Consider the following 19,871-nt stretch of genomic DNA (forward strand, 5'->3'; position numbering starts at 1 on the left):
TTACTAGTCCCTCCTGGTGTTCTCTTCTAGTGTTAGTTTGAACTCTTCTCAATTCCGACAACAGTCTCATCACGAACCTTGGGAGATTCTCAAGGTTGTTTATGTCAACGTGCTTGATCAAGTGTAGGTTCCTTGCTAGTGCCGCATATTCAACGATGGGCCTGAGTCCTGACGTGTCTGTGTGAAGCCCTCAATGATTCCTTGTTAAGGTTCCTGTAGACAGATTACACGCATTAGAACTAATGCGTCATGCTATCCACGACCTCGTGCGTTAGAGCTAGTGCATCGTTCTTCATAGCAAATGAGCACTCCTTCAAATGAATAATAAAAATTGTATCTGATCTTCAAATAAATCAGATGCATATACCAAGAATGACAACAATAACATTTGCTTTCATCATTCGAAATTATCTTTAATAATAATAATAATAATAATAATAATAATAATAATAATAATAATAATAATAATAATAATAATAATAATAATAATAATAAAATATTTTCCAATAAGACACATTTGATGCAGACATTTCTTACGTGGAAAAGCCCATATTTATGAAGGCATTTATCATTTCTTTCCTTCTCAACCCCTTTTCTCCAAATAATTAAATTACAATGCATCTTCTGTTTTGATACCAGGCACGATGCTTAACGTTATAGAGATGCTAATCTCAAAGTATTTTCCAGTCAAACTACATATTGTTGGCTCCCTGATCCTAGCTACGGTGTAGCTCCTCTATACAGTGATTTTCTGTAATTTTAGATGCCTCTTTTTAATCACTTTTAAATAAAATCACACAATGTAAGAAAGTTTACTGACGTTGTGAAATAAAGCGACGGGTTCTACCAAGGAATCCCAACTTCGCTTACTAGAAACATTAAATATGCTTCATTGTATAGTTTCTTTAACTGAATTGCATTCATTGTATAACTAACTCTTTGCTACTGTTACCCAGTCAATAAATTTGTTGCGTAGCTAACGAAATGTCGAGGACCCGCCCTTGACCCCAGTATGTGGGTAAATAATATTTTGACTGCCGTCCACAGGATAGGTATGGGGTAACTACTGCCACAGTATATGTATGGGAGTGACTACTGCCACAGTCTATGTATGGGAGTGACTACTGCCACAGTATGGGTATTAGGTGACTACCACCTACAGGATGGGTATGGGTGCATGATAAAGCTATTAAATATTTTTTTCCACGCTATTAGTGATTACATAAGTTACAGCGTGCAATGCTATCATTTGCTAATGTTAATACTCCCCAGGCTCTAAGTGATCCGTAGGGATCACACAGGTCCGAGGAAATGAGAGGTAATCAGTCCTGATCTAAGGGAACGTTGGAAGGTTCAATTTCATAGGTCACAAAACCTTCACCAGCACCTATGCAGTCCTCCTGAAGGTTAGCATGTACTCATAATAAAAAGAGGAAGAAATCTTTAAGCATATCTACTTTCTTTGCTCACTGATAGTTATCAGTATAACCTATCGGTATAACTGATTGTTATCAGTATAACTGTAGAGGCTGCATGAATATAGGCAGTGTAGCGTTGGATGAGTGATCTTCATCGTGTACACTGCTGAGAGTGTTGAATGATCTACAGCTTGTATACTGCTGACGGTGTTGAATGACCTCCATCAACACTGCTGAGTCATATACATCAACATGAGATTATTGACAGTCGTCTTGTTGCTACTGTGGGCACTGCTGGGAAAGTGTTCCGAGCCACCTTCAGATGTCCTCTCCTGCTCTTACCAAATCAGCAACATCCTCAGGGAGATCAAGGACGTCCTAACTTCTACATCTGGCCGCTGCTCAAGTGATGGTACTGTGAGACTTCTTGACTGTTTCTCCTCTGTGCTGGTTCTCTCGTATTGCTGGTTCTCTCTCTTTGTTTTTCTCACTTTTTTTTTAATATTACCTCAACGTCCACAGGATGGGTATGGGATGAATAATAAATCTATTAAACTTAAAACATTACCTCAAAATGATTGTGTGGGTTTGGTCGAGCATTATTTTACTTATCATTCAGGTAATTCGGGCTATGTATTACCTTTTCTCCAATTATTTTTGTAGTACAAGGGTGTCCATAATTGCAGCTCTTATGAACTGGCAAAATTAGAATACATTAATTTTGATAAGTGGCTTGTTACACGTGGCAGAGAATTTATAAAACATTTCATTGATGAAAGCTCTTTCTCTTGACTCACAAAATCGTAATGACACGATTGCAAACAAACCATACCACGGGTAGGGATAGAACCCGCGATCAGAGACTCTGATCGCGGGTTCTACCCCCACCCGTGGTATGGTTTGGTTTGCTCTTTCTCTTTCCTACTTGAATAAATTTGTAAGTTTCTAGGGTTCTTTTGTTAACTTCATTATTACTGCACTTGTTTATGTTTCCATTTCAGGAGAGAGAGACGAGAGGTTGGTGGGTATCGAGAGGGAGACGGTGAGCCAAGCAGTCAGGCAACATGGTGAGGTAAGACTATAATAGTTTTCTTCCCCTCACTGGTGGTGATGACGACGATGGTGGCAGTGGCGGCGGCGGTGGTGGTGAAGATTGTGGTGTTGGTGTGTGTTTGTGTGGTGGTTTCAAAAGACACGTAAGCAAACACTCTAGAACACTTATTAGAAAACGCTTCGGTTCTCAGATTTTGATCACTTCTTATCAAGGTCCCAGTATCGAAATGATTTTTAATAAATATGTTCTAGTGTTTGCTCACGTGTAGATATGGTAGTGTGTATGGGTGATGCATGTTGGTGTTGGTGTGTGTTGTTCGTGCTGGTGTGTAATGTACAGTGGTATAGATAGTGTGAGATGAGTTATGTTTAGTCTTTCAAGATTGTTGAAAAATAGTTTTCAATATAAATGTACTCTTAATATTTCTGAACAATCATGATAAAGAGTTCTGCTCCTGTTTTGATATTTACCTTTGGTACCGCCTACAGGTAGTTCGGTCCCTGCTGGCTCAGACGGAGTCGCTGAAGAAGGCCGTAACATCAGTGGCAGAGGTGCAGAGCGCCCATAAGCAATTACTCATCGCCCTCAGGACCGAACTGGAAAGTGAAAAGCAGACTAAACGCACACAGAGACGCACTATCCAGGATCTGAGATCTGAGATCCACACACTGAGGGAGGAGAGCAAGGTTGGTCATGGCCTAACCCATGCTGTCAGGGCTTCATATTAGTTTGTGATAAACTCTATCTCACAGAAAAGAAAGGAAACGACTTTACAGTAGCGTATTCTCTGTTATTTGATGAAAGTAGTTAGATTACAAGTATAGTAGATTGAAATATGTGAGCAGGTTTCCTTACTGTGAATTATTATGTAAGCAATTACTTGCATGAGGTTTACAGGGTATTACCTGAATTATTACGTGCAAGTAATTTGAGTGAGATAAGTGGGACTTTGTCACAGTAGGTCGCCAGACTATTACTCCTTCGATGCCCACTTCATCACCACTCACAAAAAGCTAGACCTAATATTAAATCAGTAATTACAGTATTAAACATTAATACCAATATTGGTAAATTATAGTGTGAAGTGTATAATTAGGCTTCCTAGGTATACAGAATATAAACTGTACATAAATTACAATAGTGTTATTAGAAAGTAAATTCGTATTACCACTTACCATTTAATTACTGGATCATTTTTTTTTAAACACACCCTAACACTACCACAACAGCTAGAATTTATGATGGCAAATGCAAAACTACATTATGGGTGTCACTTAGCTAAGGTGTGCTCCTGGGAGAATCGGTGTCCTCTATTTTTCCGTTCTTGTTGCCGAATTGTAAAGGTTTTCCATACTGTTTATCCCAATTCTTCAGCGGGAACGTGTCAGCAATTTCTAAATTACAATACACCTATTGAACTTCGATGATGCCCGATTACATTGCACAATTAAAGGACCAGTGTTCACACGTTCACCTTCAATATGGCATCTCCCCTGTCTGGATCACTCAGCAGATGTTCTCCACCTCTCCCCCCTTCACTCGAAATTTCTCGAAAGGGTCAAATCAGCATTACATTTTATTACACAATTGTATTATTCAAATTTACACATGCTGAATTTAGGAAAATTCAAAATTTTCCACACTTTTGCCCTGCTCACTTAGCAGTATATAGAAACCGTTGTTTATTGTGGGACGGTTCCTGGTAAAAAATGGCCAAAGGACCTCATTATCAACAAGCTACACTGAATTAAGCTGCTTAATAAGTTTCTTTGGTTAATAATAATAATAATAATAATAATAATAATAATAATAATAATAATAATAATAATAATAATAATAGCGCTAACATCCCATATCATAAAAATCTTTGAAAGGGTCCTAAGAAGCAAGATCACCACCCATCTAGAAACCCATCAGTTACACAACCCAGGGCAACATGGGTTTAGAACAGGTCGCTCCTGTCTGTCTCAACTATTGGATCACTACGACAAGGTCCTAGATGCACTAGAAGACAAAAAGAATGCAGATGTAATATATACAGACTTTGCAAAAGCCTTCGACAAGTGTGACCATGGCGTAATAGCGCACAAAATGCGTGCTAAAGGAATAACAGGAAAAGTCGGTCGATGGATCTATAATTTCCTCACTAACAGAACACAGAGAGTAGTAGTCAACAGAGTAAAGTCCGAGGCAGCTACGGTGAAAAGCTCTGTTCCACAAGGCACAGTACTCGCTCCCATCTTGTTCCTCATCCTCATATCTGACAGACAAGGATGTCAGCCACAGCACCGTGTCTGCCTTTGCAGATGACACCCGAATCTGCATGACAGTGTCTTCCATTGCAGACACTGCAAGGCTCCAGGCGGACATCAACCAAATCTTTTAGTGGGCTGCAGAAAACAATATGAAGTTCAGCGATGAGAAATTTCAATTACTCAGATATGGTAAACACGAGGAAATTAAATCTTCATCAGAGTACAAAACAAATTCTGGCCACAAAATAGAGCGAAACACCAACGTCAAAGACCTGGGAGTGATCATGTCGGAGGATCTCACCTTCAAGGACCATAACATTGTATCAATCGCATCTGCTAGAAAAATGACAGGATGGATAATGAGAACCTTCAAAACTAGGGAGGCCAAGCCCATGATGACACTCTTCAGGTCACTTGTTCTATCTAGGCTGGAATATTGCTGCACACTAACAGCACCTTTCAAGGCAGGTGAAATTGCTGACCTAGAAAATGTACAGAGAACCTTCACGGCGCGCATAACGGAGATAAAACACCTCAATTACTGGGAGCGCTTGAGGTTCCTAAACCTGTATTTTCTGGAACGCAGGTGGGAGAGATACATGATTATATACACCTGGAAAATCCTAGAGGGACTAGTACCGAACTTGCACACGAAAATCACTCACTACGAAAGCAAAAGACTTGGCAGACGATGCACCATCCCCCCAATGAAAAGCAGGGGTGTCACTAGCACGTTAAGAGACCATACAATAAGTGTCCGGGGCCCGAGACTGTTCAACTGCCTTCCAGCATACATAAGGGGGATTACCAACAGACCCCTGGCAGTCTTCAAGCTGGCACTGGACAAGCACCTAAAGTCGGTTCCTGACCAGCCGGGCTGTGGCTCGTACGTTGGTTTGCGTGCAGCCAGCAGTAACAGCTTGGTTGATCAGGCTCTGATCCACCAGGAGGCCTTGTCACAGACCGGGCCGCGGGGGCGTTGACCCCCGGAACTCTCTCCAGGTAAACTCCAGGTAATAATAATAATAATAATAATAATAATAATAATAATAATAATAATAATACTATCTTTATTTTCTACAAGTACATGTACATGGTATACAGGCCTAGCTGACATCAATGACATACTACCATATGGAAAGCCACTTGTTATGTAGAGCATTTCAGGCAAATTTGGTCATGGTAAATTTGGTTTGGTAAATGGTCCAAGTCGGACCGAAACTCCAGGTAGATCTGGTCACAATCATGACAAGTTACAAAGGTAATGAATCATCTACACTTCTATATATGGTTACATTCATGAACATATTACAAAGTAATGAGCCATTCACACGTCCACATCCGGTTACAATTGTAGTGAGTTATAAGTACAAATATTAACTGGGTCGCACACACACACACACACACACACACACACACACACACACACACACACACACACACACACACACACACACACACACACACACACACACACACACACTGTGATAACGACATACAAATACTGAAAGGAATCAACAGGTTGGACAGAGACAAGATGTTCCAGTGATGGGACACAGCACCAAGGGGTCACAGTTGGAAGTTGAAGACTCAGATGAACCACAGGGATGTTAGGTAGTGTTTCTTCAGTCACAGAGTTGTCAGGAAGTGGAATAGTCTGGGAAGTGATGTAGTGGAAGCAGGTTCCATACATAGCTATAAGGAGAGGTATGATAAAGTTCATGGAGTGGGAAGAGTGACCGAGTAGCGGCCAGTGAAGAGGCGGGGCCAGGAGCTGTGAATCGACCCCTGCAACCACAACTAGGTGAGTACACGCACAAGCACGCACACAAACACACTTGTGGTAATGCTGTGCGAAACGTGAGCTTTAGCCACCACGCCACAGGGCACCGTTATGGAGAAAGTCTTCTGAAGAAAATACATATAATGTGTTATTCTCATTGCTTTGATTACTTTTTTAACTAGTGATTTACACCCATTTCCACATTTTTCACATTCTTTACTCTGTACACATAAGCAGAATATTACATGACGGTGTGCATCCCTTGTGGTGAACAGAACTGGCAGGAGCACCTGAGACGGATGGAGTCAGAGATGAAGGCTGGGCTGCAGAAGACAGAGTTGGCTGCGCAAGAGGCCACAATAGAGGTCAAAGGGGCAAGTGATCGCGCCAACAGCCTGGGTAAGGTTGTAAATGGCGATTAGCACCTACAAGTAATTCAAATTCAAAGTTTATTCTCTATAAGGATTACAATGCTGAGTTTACAGAAAATTTGGTTATTGTGTGGTTTACATGCAGTAAAATTGTGATTACAGAGTGTACCACTAGAACGCTTAGCATGGCTAGGCATTTCGGGCATACTTAGTTTTATTCTTAATTGTAAAATATTACAAATTATGAGGTAAGTTGGTATTATGGCTAAGTGACTAAATACTAGTTTGTAAGTTTAGCAATGTGAATGCTTTTGTTTTGGCACTGTACATAGTTTCAGTATTGGAGTATCACAGGATTCATTATTTTAAGATTGAGATTAATATTTCTGTTTATGGTCAAATGAGTGAGTGAGTGTAAGTGTGAACCACCAGGTGGTATTCGTGTAGTTAGTTGACGGGGTGTATCAGGGAGATAAGATGTTTTCTAATGGTAGTTTTGAAGGTGATGAATGTGTCTGCAGTTCTAGAGTTCTCAGGTAGGGTATTCCAGATTTTAGGGCCTTTGACATACATTGAATTTTTGTAAAGGTTTAGTCAGACACGGGGAATGTCGTAGAGATGTTTATGTCTGGTGTTATGCCTGTGAGTTCTGTCACAACTATCAAGAAAGCGTTTTAGGTCAAGGTTGATATTAGAGTTTAAGGCCCTGTAGATGTAGATTGCACAGTAGTAAGTGTGGATGTACTGAACTGGGAGTAAGTTTAGGTCTATGAAGAGTGGGGGGGGGTGTTGCCAGGGATGGGATTTAGTGATTATTCTTACTGCAGCTTTTTGTTGGGTTATTATTGGCTTTAGGTGTGTTGCTGCAGTTGATCCCCAAGCAAAAATAGCATAGGTGAGGTATGGACAAATAAGTGAGTGGTATAGTGTGAGAAGGGCATTATGCGGCACGTAGTATCGTATCTTGGAGAGGATCCCAACCGTTTTGGATACTTTTTTGGTTATATGCTGGATATGGGTGCTGAAATTCAGGTTGTTGTCAAGGTATAAGCCTAGGAATTTTCCCCCATTATTTCTGGTAATTAGAGTGTTGTCAATCTTAATGTTAATTTGTGCATCTCCTGCTCTGCTACCAAACATAATATAGTAGGTTTTGTCAGTGTTAAGCGTAAGTTTATTGGCTGTCATCCAAGTCGATATTTTAATCAGCTCCTCATTCACAATGGTGTTGAGGGTGGCAAGATTAGGGTGAGAGATGACATAAGTCGTGTCATCAGCAAAGAGAATGGGTTTCAGGTGTTGGGATACGTTTGGAAGGTCATTGATGTATATGAGGAAGAGCAGGGGACCAAGGACACTTCCCTGCGGAACTCCAGTATCAAGTGGCCGTGTTGCTGATGCTGTGTCTTTAATGGTGACGTACTGATACCTATTAGTAATGTAAGATTTGAAATAAGCAAGCGCATGGCCTCTTATACCGTAATGATCAAGTTTGTGGAGTAGGATGTCGAGGTCTACTGTGTCAAAAGCTTTTCTTAGGTCAATAAAAATTCCTAGTGGATATTCCTTATTTTCCAACGCTGTGTAAAGCAGATCTAGCATTTTTATGATTGCATCATTAGTGCTTTTATTTTTCCTGAATCCAAATTGGCAGGGGTTGAGTATGTTTTGAGCCGTTATAAATGAATACAGTCTCCTGTGCACGAGTTTCTCAAAGATTTTGGATAGCAATGGTAAGTTAGATATTGGCCTATAGTTGTTTAAGTCTGTAGGGTCACCACCTTTATGTATTGGTGTAACCCTTGCCATCTTGAGTAGTTTCGGGAAGGTGCTAGTCTCTAGTGACTTGTTAAAAAGTAATGAAATTGCATTGCATTGCATGCGAAAGGACATGGGCCGCTCGCTTGTACAGTAATGGTGGGACATGAGACAGATTCCCAGAGTTATTTTTAAGTGACTTTATAATCTCAATGACTTCCGTGGGCTCAGTTGGTGCAAGATAGAAGGAATTAGGGAAATTCCCATCTAGGTAGTCCCCGGCATGGGCATTGGTATGTGGGATTTTACTGGCGAGATTAGATCCTATGTTTGAGAAGAAGTCGTTTATCTTGTTAGCTGTGTCAGTGGGATGTAGTGGTGTTTCATTAGGTTTAGTTAGGACAATATTTTTGGTTTTTCTCAGTTTGTGGGTCCCTAGAATCTGAGAGAGTGTTTTCCAGGTCTTTTTTATATCTCCTCTAGTGTCTGTGAATCTACTGGAGTAGTATAGTTGTTTGGCTTTCTTTATTACTTTGGTGAGAGCTGATGAATAGTGTTTAAGAGTATCTTTGTGTATTAAGCCCTGTCTATATTGCTTTTCATATTGGTGTTTCTTGTCAATGGATTTCAGAATGGTGCTGGTTAGCCATGGGCAACCAAGCCGTTTGTTTGTGATCTGTTTTGTTTTTATAGGACAATGTTTGTTGTATAGTCTAAGTAATTTGTTAAGAAAAATGTCTGTCCAGTCATCAATACCATTGGCCTTGGAGAATTCTGTAGGCCAATCAACAGTCTCTAGGTCAGCTGTGAACTTCCTTACTGAGGCCTCGTCATGGAGTCTAAATGAGACTTTGTTGTATTCAAGTGGTGGTTTACTAATGTTTGTCAGGAGGAAGGTTGGGTAGTGGTCTGTAGTGCTATCTGTGATTATCCCTGATTTAAGGGGGGCTAGTATATTGGTCCATATGTGGTCTATTATGGTTGCACTTGTCTCAGTGAGCCTGGTTGGTTTAGTTATTGTTGGTATGAGAAGTGTGTTGTTCATATTGTTGATGAAATCAGTTACAGGCTGATCATCTAGTAAGCCAAGGTTGATGTTGAAGTCTCCAGCTAAGAGAAGGTGGTGCTTATTCATTTGTCTGTTTGTTATTAGTGACTTTAATTTCTCACTGAAATTTGGGATGTTTGTGTGAGGTATCCGGTAAATGGTACCGATTGTTATAGGCGTCTTAAGGTTTTTTGCAGTAAAATTAGTAAAAATGTATTCCCCACATTCATCACTAAAGCAAGTGGTGCTAAGACAAGATAATTGGTTAGAGTAATAGATTGCAATACCACCCCCAACTTGGTTTGGTCTGCAGTTGTGAATTGCTGTGTATCCTGGTAGAGGGTAGATATCTATTGTGTCCTGTTTAAGCCAGGTCTCAGTAAGAATAATGCAGGAGAAGGGTGTCTTTAGTGATTCAAGGAGTGCTAGGAGGTCATCATAGTGTTTGCTTAAGGACCTGATGTTGTAGTTAAGTACTGATAGACTTTTAGCATTGTTTAGGATAGTGGTGGCTTGTGATGCTGTGTAATAAAGGCAGTTACTTTCCAATAGGTTTTGATTGGGTGTCAGATTATGGAGGTTTAGATCAGGGTCAACGTGATCAATCATCTTCTAGGTTTAAATTATGGTTATTTATATCCTGAGTTGTGTGTTGAGTTCTAGTACTGATATCTGTAGTGGTAGGAAGTTTGGACAAGTATATAGCTAGAGTATTTTGGTCATGTAGGGTATAGTCACTACTACACATAATGAAGTTGATGTTGTCTATGTGTTGTGCTGGAATGAACTAAAATACAACTAGGTATAAACTAGTAATATAAAAATACAAATTAAAAATAGAACAAGACTCTCACTTGTAATTGCACTAAGGTCTAATAATGACTTTTGTGGAGTCTATGTAATTAAAATTCAAATTCAAAGTTTATTCTCTATAAGGATTACAATGCTGAGTTTACAGAAATTTGGTCATTGTTTGGTTTACATGTAGTAAAATTGTGAATACAGAGTGTACCACTAGAACGCTTAGCATGGCTAGGCATTTCGGGCATACTTAGTTTTATTCTTAATTGTAAAATATTACAAATTATGAGGTAAGTTGGTATTATGGCTAAGTGACTAAATACTAGTTTGTGAGTTTAGCAATGTGAATGCTTTTGTTTTGGCACAGTACATAGTTTCAGTATTGGAGTATCACAGGATTCATTATTTTAAGACTGAGATTAATATTTCTGTTTATGGTCAAATGAGTGAGTGAGTGTAAGTGTGAACCACCAGGTGGTATTCGTATAGTTAGTTGACGGGGTGTATCAGGGGGATAAGATGTTTTCTAATGGTAGTTTTGAAGGTGATGAATGTGTCTGCAGTTCTAGAGTTCTCAGGTAGGGTATTCCAGATTTTAGGGCCTTTGACATACATTGAATTTTTGTAAAGGTTTAGTCGGACACGGGGAATGTCGTAGAGATGTTTATGTCTGGTGTTATGCCTGTGGGTTCTGTCACAACTATCAAGAAAGCGTTTTAGGTCAAGGTTGATATTAGAGTTTAAGGCCCTGTAGATGTAGATTGCACAGTAGTAAGTGTGGATGTACTGAACTGGGAGTAAGTTTAGATCTATGAAGAGTGGGGGGGGGGGTGTTGCCAGGGATGGGATTTAGTGATTATTCTTACTGCAGCTTTTTGTTGGGTTATTATTGGCTTTAGGTGTGTTGCTGCAGTTGATCCCCAAGCACAAATAGCATAGGTCAGGTATGGATAAATAAGTGAGTGGTATAGTGTGAGAAGGGCATTTTGCGGCACGTAGTATCGTATCTTGGAGAGGATCCCAACCGTTTTGGATACTTTTTTGGCTATATGCTGGATATGGGTGCTGAAATTCAGGTTGTTGTCAAGGTATAAGCCTAGGAATTTTCCCCCATTATTTCTGGTAATTAGAGTGTTGTCAATCTTAATGTTAATTTGTGCATCTCCTGCTCTGCTACCAAACATAATATAGTAGGTTTTGTCAGTGTTAAGCGTAAGTTTATTGGCTGTCATCCAAGTCGATATTTTAATCAGCTCCTCATTCACAATGGTGTTGAGGGTGGCAAGATTAGGGTGAGAGATGACATAAGTCGTGTCATCAGCAAAGAGAATGGGTTTCAGGTGTTGGGATACGTTTGGAAGGTCATTGATGTATATGAGGAAGAGCAGGGGACCAAGGACACTTCCCTGCGGAACTCCAGTATCAAGTGGCCGTGTTGCTGATGCTGTGTCTTTAATGGTGACGTACTGATACCTATTAGTAATGTAAGATTTGAAATAAGCAAGCGCATGGCCTCTTATACCGTAGTGATCAAGTTTGTGGAGTAGGATGTCGTGGTCTACTGTGTCAAAAGCTTTTCTTAGGTCAATAAAAATTCCTAGTGGATATTCCTTATTTTCCAATGCTGTGTAAAGCAGATCTAGCATTTTTATGATTGCATCATTAGTGCTTTTATTTTTCCTGAATCCAAACTGGCAGGGGTTGAGTATGTTTTGAGCCGTTATAAATGAATACAGTCTCCTGTGCACGAGTTTCTCAAAGATTTTGGATAGCAATGGTAAGTTAGATATTGGCCTATAGTTGTTTAAGTCTGTAGGGTCACCACCTTTATGTATTGGTGTAACCCTTGCCATCTTGAGTAGTTTCGGGAAGGTGCTAGTCTCTATTGACTTGTTAAAAAGTAATGAAATAGCATGCGAAAGGACATGGGCCGCTCGCTTGTACAGTAATGGTGGGACATGAGACAGATTCCCCGAATTATTTTTAAGTGACTTTATGATCTCAATGACTTCCGTGGGCTCAGTTGGTGCAAGATAGAAGGAATTAGGGAAATTTCCATCTAGGTAGTCCCCGGCATGGGTATTGGTATGTGGGATTTTACTGGCGAGATTAGATCCTATGTTTGAGAAGAAGTCGTTTATCTTGTTAGCTGTGTCAGTGGGATGTAGTGGTGTTTCATTAGGTTTAGTTAGGACAATATTCTTGGTTTTTCTCAGTTTGTGGGTCCCTAGAATCTGAGAGAGTGTTTTCCAGGTCTTTTTTATATCTCCTCTAGTGTCTGTGAATCTACTGGAGTAGTATAGTTGTTTGGCTTTTTTTATCACTTTGATGAGAGCTGATGAATAGTGTTTAAGAGTATCTTTGTGTATTAAGCCCTGTCTATATTGCTTTTCATATTGGTGTTTCTTGTCAATGGATTTCAGAATGGTGCTGGTTAGCCATGGGCAACCAAGCCGTTTGTTTGTGATCTGTTTTGTTTTTATAGGACAATGTTTGTTGTATAGTCTAAGTAATTTGTTAAGAAAAATGTCTGTCCAGTCATCAATACCATTGGCCTTGGAGAATTCTGTAGGCCAATCAACAGTCTCAAGGTCAGCTGTGAACTTCCTTACTGAGGCCTCGTCATGGAGTCTAAATGAGACTTTGTTGTATTCAAGTGGTGGTTTGCTAATGTTTGTCAGGAGGAAGGTTGGGTAGTGGTCTGTAGTGCTATCTGTGATTATCCCTGATTTAAGGGGGGCTAGTATATTGGTCCATATGTGGTCTATTATGGTTGCACTTGTCTCAGTGAGCCTGGTTGGTTTAGTTATTGTTGGTATGAGAAGTGTGTTGTTCATATTGTTGATGAAATCAGTTACAGGCTGATCATCTAGTAAGCCAAGGTTGATGTTGAAGTCTCCAGCTAAGAGAAGGTGTATGTGAGAAAGAAACATATGCAGTAACTAGAACATTTATTAATGAGACCTTTCGTGCACCAGGGAGACTTTATCGATCCAACGATATGCCTAGTGGGCGAAATGTCTTACTAAATGCCCTAGATTCCGCATGTGTGTTTTTTACACAGCCTGTTCGAGACACCATCACGGGGGTCGAGTCTGGCTCACCCTCTCTTGATGGGCGGAAACCAGCGAGAATTCTATAACACCCACTCGTATAGTCATATGAAGTCACAAGATTGTATGTATCATCAGATCTAATTTGAATCACTCTGGGGAAAATAATGGTGAGGGTTTTGTTTGGCTGAGACTCCTAAGACAAAGTTTATGTATTATGGTATCTTTGTAATGTACTAGTTTCCCCTTGCAAGATTCCTTTTTTTTATGAGTTTTGATGAATATGTTCTTAGGAGTGTAATTATAAGGAGAGCTATCTTCTCGAAGCTATGACAAGAAAAAGTTAAGCCTGTGTGTAACCTAATCAAAAGCCATACCTGAGGTACGTGTAGTCGTGTTTTTATAATTTACAACCTTTTCATAATCTAATTAAGGTCCTTTGAAAGTGTGATAATTTATATTAGCGACTAGTAATAGTATACTCACTGCAGGCCGGGTGATAAGACGGGTGCAGAGGAGCATGCATAGTCTGGAGAAGATTGTCACCCAACACACTACCAGACTGGCTGCCCTCACTGCAAGAGGCAGAGGTCGCCGCCCTCCACCTCAACATTCACTGCCAACATTACCATCAACCGAGATGCCACAAACAGGTAGGCACTGAGGATAATATAATACTTGTCGCGGAAATGTATGACATGTACTCAAAATTGTGAATGAATTTAAAATTTAGCCATATAAATAGAATAACTTCACACTGCCTTTATAATTGTTTACCTGGAGTTTACCTGGAGAGAGTTCCGGGGGTCAACGCCCCCGCGGCCTGGTCTGTGACCAGGCCTCCTGGTGGATCAGAGCCTGATCAACCAGGCTGTTACTGCTGGCTGCACGCAAACCAACGTACGAGCCACAGCCCGGCTGGTCAGGAACCGACTTTAGGTGCTTGTCCAGTGCCAGCTTGAAGACTGCCAGGGGTCTGTTGGTAATCCCCCTTATGTATGCTGGGAGGCAGTTGAACAGTCTCGGGCCCCTGGCACTTATTGTATGGTCTCTTAACGTGCTAGTGACACCCCTGCTTTTCATTGGGGGGATGTTGCATCGTCTGCCAAGTCTTTTGCTTTCGTAGTGAGTGATTTTCGTGTGCAAGTTCGGTACTAGTCCCTCTAGGAATTTCCAGGTGTATATAATCATGTATCTCTCCTGCCTGCGTTCCAGGGAATATAGGTTTAGGAACCTCAAGCACTCCCAGTAATTGAGGTGTTTTATCTCCGTTATGCGCGCCGTGAAGGTTCTCTGTACATTTTCTAGGTCAGCAATTTCATCTGCCTTGAAAGGTGCTGTTAGTGTGCAGCAATATTCCAGCCTAGATAGAACAAGTGACCTGAAGAGTGTCATCATGGGCTTGGCCTCCCTAGTTTTGAAGGTTCTCATTATCCATCCTGTCATTTTTCTAGCAGATGCGATTGATACAATGTTATGGTCCTTGAAGGACCTCCGACATGATCACTCCCAGGTCTTTGACGTTGGTGTTTCGCTCTATTTTGTGGCCAGAATTTGTTTTGTACTCTGATGAAGATTTAATTTCCTCGTGTTTACCATATCTGAGTAATTGAAATTTCTCATCGTTGAACTTCATATTGTTTTCTGCAGCCCACTGAAAGATTTGGTTGATGTCCGCCTGGAGCCTTGCAGTGTCTGCAATGGAAGACACTGTCATGCAGATTCGGGTGTCATCTGCAAAGGAAGACACGGTGCTGTGGCTGACATCCTTGTCTATGTCGGATATGAGGATGAGGAACAAGATGGGAGCGAGTACTGTGCCTTGTGGAACAGAGCTTTTCACCGTAGCTGCCTCTGTTGACGACTACTCTCTGTGTTCTGTTAGTGAGGAAATTATAGATCCATCGACCGACTTTTCCTGTTATTCCTTTAGCACGCATTTTGTGCGCTATTACGCCATGGTCACACTTGTCGAAGGCTTTTGCAAAGTCTGTATATATTACATCTGCATTCTTTTTATCTTCTAGTGCATCTAGGACCTTGTCGTAGTGATCCAATAGTTGAGACAGACAGGAGCGACCTGTTCTAAACCCATGTTGCCGTGGGTTGTGTAACTGATGGGTTTCTAGATGGGTGGTGATCTTGCTTCTTAGGACCCTTTCAAAGATTTTTATGATATGGGATGTTAGTGCTATCGGTCTGTAGTTCTTTGCTGTTGCTTTACTGCCCCCTTTGTGGAGTGGGGCTATGTCTGTTGTTTTTAGTAACTGTGGGACGACTCCCGTGTCCATGCTCCCTCTCCATAGGATGGAAAAGGCTCGTGATAGGGGCTTCTTGCAGTTCTTGATGAACACGGAGTTCCATGAGTCTGGCCCTGGGGCAGAGTGCATGGGCATGTCATTTATCGCCTGTTCGAAGTCATTTGGCGTCAGGATAACATCGGATAGGCTTGTGTTAACCAAATTGTGATGAACATTTTTATTATGCTTGTGGGAATAATCATACTACTGAAAAATATGCCCATGGGAAATATTATGCCTGTGGATGGAAGGAAAATTTTGGGAGTGGGAGGGATTACAACTAGTTAATCAACTATTGGCCTGTACATTGCAGAGTCACTTGTTTGCACAGAACTGCTAAATGCCTCAAATGATGTAGTGGAAGTTTTAGCAGTAAAGGTCGAGAACCAAAACTTAGTCATTGTGGTAGTCTACAAGCCTCCGGATGCAACATCCCAGCAATTCCAGGAACAGCTGTTAAAAATTGACCACTGTCTGGAAAATCTTCCAGCTCCTGCACCCAACATCTTGCTCCTGGGGGATTTCAACTTAAGGCACCTAAAATGGAGGAATATAGCAAATAATATTGTTGCAGTAATAACACCAGGAGGCAGCTCTGATGAAAACTCACACTCACACGAGCTTTTCAATCTCTGCACAAAATTCAATTTAAACCAGCAAATAATAGAGCCTACTAGACTGGAGAATACACTAGACCTCATCTTCACTAACAATGATGATCTGATAAGAAATGTCACCATATCAAAAACAATATACTCAGATCACAACATAATTGAGGTTCAGACATGTATGCGCGGAGCCCCAGACCGACATAATGAGACTAGTCACGAGGGAGCATTCACCAAATTCAACTTCAATAACAAAAACATAAAGAGGGACCAAGTAAACCAAGTCCTAACCGATATAAGCTGGGAAGATATACTAAGCAACACAGACCCCAACTTATGCCTAGAACAGATTAACTTGGTGGCACTCGATGTATGCACAAGGCTTATTCCTCTAAGAAAAAGGAGGAGTAGATGTAAAATAGAAAGAGACAGGCGCTCCCTTTACAGGCGACGGAAAAGAATAACAGAGCGGCTAAAAGAGGTCAATATATCTGAAATGCGTAGGGAGACACTGGTCAGAGAAATAGCAAGCATTGAACTCAAGCTAAAGGAATCTTATAGGAGTCAGGAATCGCGGGAAGAACTAAAAGCCATAAATGAAATCGAAAGAAACCCAAAGTATTTCTTCTCCTATGCCAAAATTACCTTTGTAAATTGTGAGTTCATTATCTCTGTAACTTGCTCAGCTATCAAAACTTTGGAGTCCAGTCCCTGGACCAATTATGTACCTCTGTAATCTTTTGACTACCGCCCACAGGATGGGTATGGGGTGCATAATAAACATATTAAACTAAACTCCTATGCCAAATCAAAGTCTAGAACAACGTCCAGTATTGGGCCCCTACTTAAACAAGATGGGTCCTACACAGATGACAGCAAGTAAATGAGTGAGCTACTCAAGTCCCAATATGACTCAGGTTTTAGCAAGCCACTAACCAGACTGAGAGTCGAAGATCAAAATTAATTTTTTATGAGGAGCCACAAAATTTGGTTAACACAAGCCTATCCGATGTTATTCTGACGCCAAATGACTTCGAACAGGCGATAAATGACATGCCCATGCACTCTGCCCCAGGGCCAGACTCATGGAACTCCGTGTTCATCAAGAACTGCAAGAAGCCCCTATCACGAGCCTTTTCCATCCTATGGAGAGGGAGCATGGACACGGGGGTCGTCCCACAGTTACTAAAAACAACAGACATAGCCCCACTCCACAAAGGGGGCAGTAAAGCAACAGCAAAGAACTACAGACCGATAGCACTAACATCCCATATCATAAAAATCTTTGAAAGGGTCCTAAGAAGCAAGATCACCACCCATCTAGAAACCCATCAGTTACACAATCCAGGGCAACATGGGTTTAGAACAGGTCGCTCCTGTCTGTCTCAACTATTGGATCACTACGACAAGGTCCTAAATGCACTAGAAGACAAAAAGAATGCAGATGTAATATATACAGACTTTGCAAAAGCCTTCGACAAGTGTGACCATGGCGTAATAGCGCACAAAATGCGTGCTAAAGGAATAACAGGAAAAGTCGGTTGATGGATCTATAATTTCCTCACTAACAGAACACAGAGAGTAGTCGTCAACAGAGTAAAGTCCGAGGCAGCTATGGTGAAAAGCTCTGTTCCACAAGGCACAGTACTCGCTCCCATCTTGTTCCTCATCCTCATATCCGACATAGACAAGGATGTCAGCCACAGCACCGTGTCTTCCTTTGCAGATGACACCCGAATCTGCATGACAGTGTCCTCCATTGCAGACACTGCAAGGCGCCAGGCGGACATCAACCAAATCTTTCAGTGGGCTGCAGAAAACAATATGAAGTTCAACGATGAGAAATTTCAATTACTCAGATATGGTAAACACGAGGAAATTAAATCTTCATCAAAGTACAAAACAAATTCTGGCCACAAAATAGAGCGAAACACCAACGTCAAAGACCTGGGAGTGATCATGTCGGAGGATCTCACCTTCAAGGACCATAACATTGTATCAATCGCATCTGCTAGAAAAATGACAGGATGGATAATGAGAACCTTCAAAACTAGGGAGGCCAAGCCCATGATGACACTCTTCAGGTCACTTGTTCTATCTAGGCTGGAATATTGCTGCACACTAACAGCACCTTTCAAGGCAGGTGAAATTGCTGACCTAGAAAATGTACAGAGAACCTTCACGGCGCGCATAACGGAGATAAAACACCTCAATTACTGGGAGCGCTTGAGGTTCCTAAACCTGTATTCGCTGGAACGCAGGCGGGAGAGATACATGATTATATACACCTGGAAAATCCTAGAGGGACTAGTACCGAACTTGCGCACGAAAATCACTTACTACGAAAGCAAAAGACTTGGCAGACGATGCAACATCCCCCCAATGAAAAGCAGGGGTGTCACTAGCACGTTAAGAGACCATACAATAAGTGTCAGGGGCCCGAGACTGTTCAACTGCCTCCCAGCATACATAAGGGGGATTACCAACAGACCCCTGGCAGTCTTCAAGCTGGCACTGGACAAGCACCTAAAGTCGGTTCCTGACCAGCCGGGCTGTGGCTCGTACGTTGGTTTGCGTGCAGCCAGCAGCAACAGCCTGGTTGATCAGGCTCTGATCCACCAGGAGGCCTGGTCACAGACCGGGCCGCGGGGGCGTTGACCCCCGGAACTCTCTCCAGGTAAACTCCAGGTAATGAGCTCACTAAATTTACCAGCTTTGCTAGAGCTTTCCAGAATTGTCTCTTTGAGTTAAAGGTAGATATATGAAGTGTTAGTTCTTCCAGGAAGATGGGCTCTACGAGTCTTTTTAATTCATTAATCTTCTTACATCGATACAATCTATTAAAGAGAGAATTTATCCTTCTTTTTGCACAATTCAATTTGCAGCTGTAATGCATTTATTTCATCTGTGCCTCGTGGACTGCTATTTTATTGGGCGCCCCATGCTCAGTCTGTGAGTTCTAACTTCAAAAATTTAATCACAGATGTCACAATTGGTCTTTTTAAGACCAATTGTGACATCTTACAAAGTCACAGCGTGACCATTTACAAAGTCACAGTGGGATTACCAACAGACCCCTGGCAGTCTTCAAGCTGGCACTGGACAAGCACCTAAAGTCAGTTCCGGATCAGCCGGGCTGTGGCTCGTACGTTGGTTTGCGTGCAGCCAGCAGCAACAGCCTGGTTGATCAGGCTCTGATCCACCAGGAGGCCTGGTCACAGACCGGGCCGCGGGGGCGTTGACCCCCGGAACTCTCTCCAGGTAAACTCCAGGTGACTTTGTAAATGGTCCAGGTCGAACCGAAACGTCGTCGTAAGCTCCCCTCTCCAATGTGCGGGTTATCTGTGTATTGTTCCAGTCACGGTATTGTGCCTTTGTGTTATTTGCTGTGATTAAATTAAACTGTTTCCTCGGTGTGAGGA

At 41.5% G+C, this 19,871-nt stretch overlaps 1 protein-coding gene across 2 annotated transcripts in view; it reads left to right on the forward strand.

The window, feature by feature from the left end:
• The first annotated feature begins 1,511 nt into the window (after positions 1-1,511).
• The window catches only part of LOC128689849 (CD209 antigen), a 32,555-nt gene continuing 14,195 nt past the window's right edge, over positions 1,512-19,871 (forward strand). The window contains exons 1-5 of one of the 2 annotated variants that reach the window (XM_070087600.1): positions 1,512-1,830; positions 2,420-2,490; positions 2,961-3,158; positions 6,786-6,909; positions 14,033-14,194. In XM_070087600.1, coding sequence (XP_069943701.1) covers positions 1,671-1,830; positions 2,420-2,490; positions 2,961-3,158; positions 6,786-6,909; positions 14,033-14,194 — 715 coding nt within the window. In that variant the 5' untranslated portion in view covers positions 1,512-1,670. The remainder of the gene's footprint in view (positions 1,831-2,419; positions 2,491-2,960; positions 3,159-6,785; positions 6,910-14,032; positions 14,195-19,871) is intronic. The other variant, XM_070087599.1, reaches the window with a different exon arrangement.

The sequence above is a fragment of the Cherax quadricarinatus genome, chromosome 22 (genome assembly GCF_038502225.1).
Source record: "Cherax quadricarinatus isolate ZL_2023a chromosome 22, ASM3850222v1, whole genome shotgun sequence".
In the NCBI taxonomy this organism is placed as follows: Eukaryota; Metazoa; Arthropoda; class Malacostraca; order Decapoda; family Parastacidae; genus Cherax; species Cherax quadricarinatus.